This window comes from Tinamus guttatus, unplaced genomic scaffold (genome assembly GCF_059628265.1).
Source record: "Tinamus guttatus ecotype Peru unplaced genomic scaffold, ASM5962826v1 Tinamus_guttatus_pri_ptg000327l, whole genome shotgun sequence".
NCBI lineage: Eukaryota > Metazoa > Chordata > Aves > Tinamiformes > Tinamidae > Tinamus > Tinamus guttatus.
In genome coordinates, this window is record NW_028288861.1 from 9,368,869 (window position 1) to 9,378,316 (window position 9,448).

Here is a 9,448-nt window from a genome sequence, read left to right on the forward strand (position 1 = left end):
TGTCAGCCTAAACACTTCTGCTGCTACCTCACATTCACGGCATCAAACAGGCTGTAGCAAAACCTGAACTCTGGAGAGGGAGCTGAACTGTCTCCATTAGGGCTCCAGCTGCGGGCCTTTTTTGAATCAAGCAGGAGCTACCCAGGCCGCTGTTCAGTGAGGGGGCACCTTTGTGCCGCGTCCCGCCAGGCAGCTCTCGGCAGCCCTTTGCCTCTCTAAACGGTCACACCAACGGCCGCGTCCCGCTCTCCCTCGCAGGAACACCCACGGCACCACCTGCGCATGCGCCGGCACAGCACCGTTCCCGCCTACAGCGACAGGGCGCGACGCATGCGCAGGTGGTGCCGTGGGGGCTCCTGCGAGGGAGAGCGGGACGCGGCCGTAGGGCAGGGAGTGCCCGGTCGCTGTAGGCGGGAAAGGTGCTGTGGCGGCGCATGCGCACCGCGGCGGCGCAGGCCGCAGGCAGATCGCTGTGCGCACGCGCAGAGGCTGCGCCGGTGTGCAGCCTTCCACTTCCTGTATGGGCGGGGCCAGGCGGTGGGGGCGGGTTGTGCCCACGGTGGTGGTTGCGCGCATGCGCGGCCTGGCGGTGCTGGCGTTGGGGTGGCCTGTGCGCAGGTGAGCGGTGGCCCGGCCTGGCTTGGTCCGGTCCGGTCCGGTCCGGTCCGCCAGGGCAGGGGGTGGTGATGATGGGGCGCTTGGAGAGCCCGTTGGGCCCTGCGCGCCTAATTGTGCTGCGTCCCGGGGCGGGGGTCGCCGCCTCCGACCCGCGCTGTCCCGGCCCTGCCTGCCCCGCGGGCCTGAGGCCTCAGCCCGCGGCGGGCGAGAGCTGGGGGGCGGCCAGGCCGGGCCGAGCTGAACCGAACCGAGCCGAACACCTGCCCGGGGCGCGGCGGCCCCGCCGCCCAAAGGAGCCGCCCCATTAGGCGCGGCCCATAACGGGCTCGGTCTGTTCCGCCCTGTTTTGTTAAGGGGGAAAAGCTGGCGAGGTTATCAGTGAGCGAGGTGACAACACCTAGAAGGCGAGGTGACAAACACTGTGTGCTTGTGTTTCTAGCCCTCGTTCTGTTTCTGCTCTATAGAGATTATCATCAGTGCATACCCCTTTCTCCAAAAGATATGTTGGAGAGGGATAGCTAACTAAGGGAGGACTTAAACCTTGTCTTCCACAGCAGCCTGTTTGCACCATGACTATTTAATTAAAACTGCTCTCACGGTGACTATTTAATTAAAGCTGCTCTGTTTGTACTGTGAGTATTCAGTCAAAACTGCTCTGTTAGTGATAGGAGATGGTGAAGTAGGGGTTGTGCTTTTTTATCCAATTAAAATGCATTCTGTTTGAAGCACTTAAGTGTCAGTAACTTCATCTGTGATGGAAGTATGTGCTTTACTGAATTTCTGAATCAGAAATATATTTTTTGATAATACTTTATCATTTTTTTCTGTTAATGGGACAGAGCAGGATAGTTCTGGCCTAATTCAAAGGTTTGTCTAATATATAGTTGACCTTAGGAAGCAGCTTAAAGTTGGGAAGGGTACATGGTGTGAGAGAACATAGTGTAATTATGCATTTTTCCTGGTTTTTGTAGCTTTTAGTTTTAGCCTTCCAGCCATCCTTATTCTGAAAGGGTAAGGGAAGAAGAGGCATTTCTAATGCCAGATCTCGGGTGAGAGTGCTTTGCAGGTACAGTATGTGTTTCACATTTGGCAATATGGATTTCCCTAACCAGAGCATATTCTTGAGATATTTTTCTCTCCTAGAGGGAAAGAAGGTAGCAAAAGCAGAGCCTTTCAGGTTCAGCTGTGTTTATGCTATAGGGTTTGCCCAGCACAGCTGACCAGTTTGAGGATGCAATCCTTACCTATGATAGCTACGTTTATAAGCCTGTTATGACCTGGGCGCCTTAGTTTTTGAAGAAAATGTTGCCAAACAAACCCTTTTGGTTTGTTTTGCCTTTTTGGATAGAGGAATGTCTCTAATGTGTTAATTTTCTATCTATATTTCATACTTTGAGTCACTTAAGATGTTTCTACTTCTGAAAGGTCTTCAATTAATTGACTAGCAGCATGCAAAACTTAAAATACAGAACTGTCCCACTTCACTTAAAGGCATGTTGATTTATTTACAGATAGCAGTGTACGCTTGATAACTGCCATTTTACCTTTTTCACCCATGGTCCTGAACTTCAGAGCAATCAAGTAGAAGTGGCTGTTACACTTTTGACAGTTCAATGCAAGGAATTATATTCCTATTTCCCATGTTAACTGTAAATATTTTTTAGCTTGTTTGATAGAATCCTTAATAGAGATAGAAATTATTTGTGCAGTGTGCTTTCGGGGTAAAGCTATTGGGAATTACTCAGTAACTTTAAGCATGAAACAATTCTGCTTCAGGTAGATTCATAAAGATTGGCTGACCTGTGCTGTTTGCTCTGGTTTGCTTAGTCACAGAAGAAACAAGACAAAGCAGGTGATTATAGTCCTTCTACCACACCTATATCTTTAGTACTTCTAAAATACCTTTGATTTATTGTTTTTTTTTTTTACAGCAATAGTAAAAATAGATAATAGAAGAACTTTAATGTATTTATGCTTCAATTATGAATTATGCCATAGGTGTGTTTTTTTTTTGGGGGGGGGGGGGTGGAGATAGAAGCAGTGTGTGGAGGAGGGTGTTTAAGTTGCCCTTAAAACTCAACATTCATGTCTGATACAATATTGTATCCCTGTACATGGTACAGAGAACTGAAAGATTGGATCCTAGACGTTTTCTGGACGCTTAAGTCAGCCTGAGCTGACAGAGAGCATCAGCCCAGAAAGTTTTATGAAGTATCGTATCGGTTGATACAACAGATTTTTGCTTCTCTTACCCACTTGGTAATAGGTTATTGAACATGCATTGAGAGTTTTACAGGCAATAGGTAGTTGTTTTATTGGCAATCTGTGTGATAAACGTGTGATAAAGATAGCAAATGTAAAGCTGGGAGTTTAATAGAATTCTACTGATTGCTTAAGATAACCAATTTTGATAACCAAATTACTATGAGGGCAAATATAACCTTTTTTCTAATCTTATTCTACTGAAGCTTTCTTCTTTGGATTCAGAGGAAGTTACTTTCTATGTCTAAATATTTTCATAGTTGCTCAATGGAAAACGTGTTGAAAACTGCCTCCGATGCTGGGGAAACATGGAGAGAAGATAGCCGCCTATTGAGAGCTTCAAGGAACTATTGGACAAAGTGATGGAAATGAAGAGTTCAAACCATCGCTTCAACATGGCAGCAGCTGAGTCTGACAAGGACTCTGGATACTCAGGTTTAAGGAAAAAAAAAAAACAGTTACCTTTCTGTTATTTTGCTCAGACGTTGTTTTTGTTGGTAATATTTGATAAATCTGTCTCTTTTTAGACCCTTGTTACTTGTATCTTATTTGCTGGGATCCTCTTTGTGTTCAATACAGGTTGAAAAATCATCCTAGCCTCAAAGTTTTTGGAGTGTAACTTTATGTAGTTACAAAGATGTGAATCTTGAATTGCATAGGAGTTTAAAACGTGCCTCATAAAATACGACTTCAGTGATGAATGAGCTACTGGGTTATGCTGTCTAATGGCTCTTAGGATACAATCTATCCTAAGATACAACCTCAGTAGAGCCCAGTAAACTAGAAAGTAATTTTTATAACAGCAGTAAAATGTAGATGCAGTGTTCCATTTTAATATTAAACAAAGCTATGCAAAGATGCCTTTAAAGATAAAATGCTTTTGGGAGAGATACCTGCCTTTCTGGATTTGTAGACAAGAGATTTTAAGACACAATGACTGCGGCACAGACTATAGTGACGCAGCATCCTCTAATTCTTTCCTACATCTGGCTTTCCTACATCCGACTTCATCTATCATGAAATAGTCTTCATGGTAGTGTGCAGGCCCTTGGAAGCAAAGGGACAGAAAGTTTGCTTGGGAGCAAACATCTGCATAAGAACTGGCCCGAAATATGAGGCCTTTTAATAAAGGCCATTTGACATCTGTCACAGTGTGACTAATTTTAATGATATTTTAGAGTCAGATTTTATTATTCTTTATAGCTTGACTGAACAGGAACAGAGCTATAGAATTGAAAGTTGTTAGCAGGCATATTGCATATAAAATAACTAATAATTGATTATTACATCTGGCAGATGGAAGCTCAGAGTGCCTGGGTGCTATGGAGCATATGGATTCAGAGGACGTGCTAAGCACACTATGTTGGAACGCAGAGGACGGGCCTTGGCCATGCCCAATGACTTCAAGCAGTTCTTTTCCTGCACTTTCTCCTATGGTTGTAATGAAGAATGTATTAGTTAAACAGGTAGGGAAGAAATAATGTATTGGAAAATGCTATATGCTCTTCAAAAAAAGTGTATTTTACTATTTTCCTTTCAAAAAGAATGAAGCAAATAGTTGCAGTACATAAAGTAACTGTTGACAGGAAGTTCTGATATTCAAAACCTGCCCTTTTGAAGGGCAGCTAAAATCATCAAGATGGAACAGCGGGAAATGTAGTTCTACTAAAGTATAACTGCTCTTCTGCTAAACCTCTTTGTCTCAAAGGGACCGGCCCAAAATAGATCCTACAGAATGCTCTATAAATAGAACCAGAGACCAAGGCAAAAAAACTAACATGAATATATTTCTCCTTTTGAAAGCTGGTATTTTCATTTTGTGTACTTAGATGCTAGAAAACTTTATTAAGTTGTACAATTTGTTTTGCTTGCTTAAGTCCTAGAAGTATTTTATATGAAATGGGAAGAGCCCTAGTTTGGGGCTCTGCTGTGCCTGGGTATCAGGCAAATGTACAATAGATGAGAACTTCTTCTCTCAAAGTTTTCTCCCTAAGACTGCGTGTTCTGTTCTCTATTTACACAAGTAAACATATAATGTATGTAAAACTACTTCACATTTACACAGATTTATCAAGATTTGTTCTGTTCCCCTTCTGACTTACCCAGATACTATTTTTCTAAATATGTTTGTCTTTGCCTCTGTGGAAAAAAAAAAAGGGGGAATAATACTAACACTTCACAGGTGATTGTTCTGTACCCCTATTCCGTGAACCAAAGGAAACAGATCTGTGTCAGAGTTGGTAACTGAATCTCATCTCCTAGTCTCATTGTCTTAATCAGTTGGTCATACTTAATTTTGATGAATTTTAGCCCTTTGCTGGAGGGAATGGACTTTGGTAAGATATTTTATCATTTGCCAGCTTAGAATCTGTAAGATGACTGGAGGAATGGAGATGGATTTCAGATGAGTCAGTATAGAGTCAGAAATAGTAAGATGTCTCAATGCAAGCTAAAAACTGTGCATTTAGCAAGCTTACCAGCACCATTCTTAGTAGTAAGCTTTAGGAATTAAAGAAACAGCAGACAGTATGTTATGATTATATTGGTGTAACTGTAGTGGTGATGGCTTAAATATACAAAAAGACATCTTTTCCAAGAAGAAAGTACCTCTTACTAGAACATTGGAGATGGTTGGAAAAAAAACAGGCATAATTATAAGCCGGGAGATCTGATGACAATCCCTAATAATATGTTAAAGGAGGTAACGTCTTGAGAAGTTGATCTGTCCCCTTACACTGAAAAATACAACTTTTTTTCTTCTTCTCTCATTGAAATTCAATGCTTTTAAGGCTTGTTGCTGTACCCTGTATTACCAAAGGCATGGAATTAAATTTCTCTAAGATTACAACAGTGTGCTTTGCTTAGGCTGGTTGATATTCAGCATTTTTTTTCCAACTTCATGATTTTAAATTTATTGAAACTGTGTATTGTATTTAAGACTGCAAGACTTGCTGAACAGCTGTCATCTGTTTAAAATAACTATTTGAAAAGCTTGCTGTAAGAATAGAAATTACAGGTTTAGAGTTGCTGTCCTTCAAAAGAGAAGGAGTTTGAATTGCTCTTAAAATGTCTGTGCAGCATTTCTTTGACTCAATAAAAATATTCTGGAACTAAGTGTTGTGGTTATTTTCAGGGTTTCTGTGTGTTCTGCCCAAAATCTGGTAATAATTCTACCCCAGCATTATAGAATGTAAGCATACACGGTAATCAGCACATACAAATTCAAATTTAATTGCTTTTAAATGTTTCTGCTGTTCCATAATAAATGGATTATAGCCTTGATTCTAGTGCTGTATTCTATTTTCAGAGGAAGAGAAGATGAGTTTGATGTAAATCTGTTCCAAATGCATTATAATGAAGTGTGGTTATCAAATACTGTGAAGAACTGACACAAATCATCTGTTTTCATTGAGTTTATTTTGCTCCCTCTGTACCATGTAGTTGTAATAATTCTGTTTTCTTATTTGTGCTTTCCAGGGGAGTTCATCACATCTCCAGTCTTGGACTGTCCAGCCATCCTTTGAAGTAATTCCAGCTCAGCCACAGCTAGTGTTTCTTCACCCACCAATTCCATCTCCTATTAACCCTCACTCTGTTGGGAAGAAGAAAAGTGACTCCACTAATTACCTGCCTATTCTAAAGTCTTATCCCAAAATAGCACCTCAGCCCTGCAAGAGAGATCACTCCTCAGATCTAGAGGATGGTGAGGAAACCAGTTGCCATAAGCGTCTCTGCACAGAAGCAGCCAAGATGGAGACTTCTCCCTTATCGAGGAGCATCGGTTTTCCCACTAGTCCTTTTGCCCACCTACCGGTAAGCTTTAAGTCTGCTCAGGACTCTAACCAGCAAAGTTCTTCAACTCTGCCAAATGGAAAAGTGTCAGCTCTTCCCAGTTTTCATCATATTTCTACTGACACACAGAAAATCCCAGGTTTGGCTCCCATTTTGCCTTTTGGAACTCTGCAGGCAACAAAGTACACCCCTTCTGAGATGCAGTCTGCAGTGTGGAGCCCACCACTGGTACCAGAGGAGATTTGTACTACCCCCGAACTGCTCTTACAACAGCAAAGCAAGTGCAGACGCTTTCAGAATACACTTGTTGTGCTACGTAGGTCAGGATTGCTGGAGATTACCTTAAAAACAAAGGAGCTTATTCATCAGAACCAGGTGACTCAAGCTGAGCTGGATCGGCTAAAGCACCAAACGCAACTTTTCATGGAGGCAATAAAGAATAATGCCCCACAGTCTTGGGCAGAGCTAGAAGCATCTCTGACAGGATCAGATAAAGCTGATAGCAACACTGAAGATACCACTTATCCCAATATGTAGTGGAACGGTACATAGCTGTTGTTCAAGTTACTCCTGTGCCTCAGATTTCTTGTCTCAGGTTTTTACTTGAGCATTTTCTGAGTCTGAAACCTAAAAACTAGCTTGCAATGTGGCATGGCATTAACGACTTGTCTTCAGAGTCAGCTATGGGACTGCAATAGCAGATGGAATGGGTGGTCCTGCTTCAGTGTAACTTTGAACTCCATGTTAACTCTCTGTGCTTCCTTGGACTTGGGAAGCTTAGGTGTGCTCTTGCTATCATGTTCCTAGTCATGCTGTGAAAAGACAATTGTTTTGCAATATTCTTCAAGCAAGCATCTTTCCATTCCTGTCTTCAGATAACCAGTTTAAGAATGGGATAGGAGAACATACACCAACACTGGGCCATCAACAGTTGCAAGCAGATGCAGGGAAGGGAGTTGGAGTGAGGAAGGGAAAAAGGGTAGTGGGTAATACCTTCAGACTGATTCACCATCCTTGATTGTAGCAGAGAGCCTTTCTTTTGGGTTTATTGCACTTTTGAATTAATGGATATCTGCTTGTGTTGAAGCGGTGTTCTGTATTCATGGCATACCTTGACCAAAGTGATGAGAGTTTTAGGACCCATCTGAAATATCCTGTTTCTGTGAGTCTATTTTTGATTTAAATTTGTAAAACTGGGTGTATGAAAATCATGAAACTGGCACTGGAAGTGTTTTTTTTCTTTCTTTTTTCTTTTTTTTTTTTCCAAAGCCATATTTTGTTTGCACTATCTGTTAATGACGAGCAAATGCATTCTAAGCAGGTGGCTTTGTATTTTTTTTTCTTTTTTTCCTTTTTTTTGGTAACTAATAGAATAAACATTGACTGTTGTTATTTAAAAGACTACAGTAATTTTTTAATGATACAAGAAGGCATTCATTTACCAGGATTAACTTGGCAAGCCAAGTAAAACATTATTTAATCTATGTCTCTTTAGCTTGTGAGACTTTTTTTTTCCCCCTAGGTGTTAAAAAAGAGAGAGGTAAAGAGAAAAGGCATATACTAGCCTGTGGAGAAACAGGGTTTTCTCCTATCTCCTATCCCCGCCTTTTTTTTTTTTAAGCAATCAGATGAATGCATCGGTTTAACTATCTGAATTTGAATTTTTTCAAAAATACTCTCTTTCACATAAGTTGATATGATTCATAGCCTACTTGCCTTGAAATATAGCTAGCACCACAGTGTGCATAAGATGTTAGGCCTTACTAGTAGAGATCGACAGTGGTCATGTTGCAAAAGCTGTTCTACAGACATTTACTTTATTTTAGGATATTTAGATGCCTAACTACAAGTCAGTCCCTCCAATCTGAAGGATTTTTCTCAGAGGAAATGCGTGTAAGAAAACTCAGTCTAAAAACAGTAAGTTTTCTGGTTGCTTATGTTGACAGGGTCAGTGTGTTCCTTTCTGCTTGAAAATGCTTTCAAAAATTTTGCAGCCTAGGTGGCTGAGTATTTCAGTGCTTTGACACTGCCATCATCTGTTTCAGTTTCTTAAGAAACTTGGAAGTAGAGTGAATCTCCTAGTGCTAATTTGTCACTTGGCCCTTTCATTTTCTCCTGAGGCCACCAGGAATGAATATTGCAAAAGATCTTTGTTTTTATAGTCTTCCTAAAATATGTACGTTAGTGAAACTGCAAAGGGTTTCCCTCTTGATCACCTTTTTAGACTCATGAGCAGAAGTTACATGCCTCCAGAAACAGGAGAAATAGGAGTCATATTTGCGCTAGCCGTAGGCCTAAGAGAAATTTCCTAACAGGATTTGCTGCGGACCGCTAGTTGGGCAGCAGCAAGTAGCGATGCCGTTTGTGCTATCCTGCCTTTCTGCTGGACACTAGAGCAGTGTGTGAGTTCAGTTAAGCGTTTTGTGGGTTATGCTCTGTCATGAGTTTTGAAGTACACCTGCTGCTATTATGGGTTATAGACAGCTCATAACTTAAAGCGCAGCAATACCAAAATCTGACCAGAGAAGCCAGAAGGCACCTTAGTACAGTGTGATGTTGCTGAATCTGATCTGGCTGTTTTGAAACCAGTTGTGATGCTTCTGTACTGGATGGTGTTTGGCATCATAGATGTGACAGTAGCTGGGGCTATTAATGAAAAGTGCCTGGAAGACAGGAGTGTTTCTTCTGATCCCTTCAAAGGAAGGAGAGAAAACAGTAGGAGACAGTTCCATTAATCAGACACAACAGGCCTAAGGATGAAGTGCTGGAAAGCATT

General features: G+C 41.6%; 1 protein-coding gene across 4 annotated transcripts; it reads left to right on the forward strand.

The window, feature by feature from the left end:
- Window positions 1–563: 563 nt before the first annotated feature.
- CIPC (CLOCK interacting pacemaker) lies at window positions 564–7,758 on the forward strand. Of its 4 annotated transcripts, XM_088529310.1 has the most exons (5): window positions 602–618; window positions 2,395–2,470; window positions 3,141–3,315; window positions 4,177–4,346; window positions 6,358–7,758. In XM_088529310.1, the coding sequence occupies exons 3-5, from the start codon at window positions 3,243–3,245 to the stop codon at window positions 7,207–7,209; spliced, it is 1,095 nt and encodes a 364-aa protein (XP_088385436.1). In that variant the 5' UTR covers window positions 602–618; window positions 2,395–2,470; window positions 3,141–3,242; the 3' UTR covers window positions 7,210–7,758. The 4 variants fall into 4 exon arrangements, with proteins under 4 accessions (XP_088385437.1, XP_088385436.1, XP_088385435.1 ...); XM_088529311.1 differs by lacking the exon at window positions 2,395–2,470 and having other exon boundaries at window positions 564–618; XM_088529309.1 differs by lacking the exons at window positions 602–618; window positions 2,395–2,470 and adding an exon at window positions 2,751–2,829.
- The last annotated feature ends 1,690 nt before the right edge of the window (window positions 7,759–9,448 follow it).

Coding starts and splice junctions, on each gene's coding strand:
- CIPC (XM_088529311.1), top strand. CDS start 3,243: ATGGAAATGAAGAGTTCAAACCATCGCTTCAACATGGCAGCAGCTGAG. Junction 3,316..4,176: donor CAAGGACTCTGGATACTCAG/GTTTAAGGAAAA, acceptor TACATCTGGCAG/ATGGAAGCTCAGAGTGCCTG. Junction 4,347..6,357: donor AGAATGTATTAGTTAAACAG/GTAGGGAAGAAA, acceptor TGTGCTTTCCAG/GGGAGTTCATCACATCTCCA.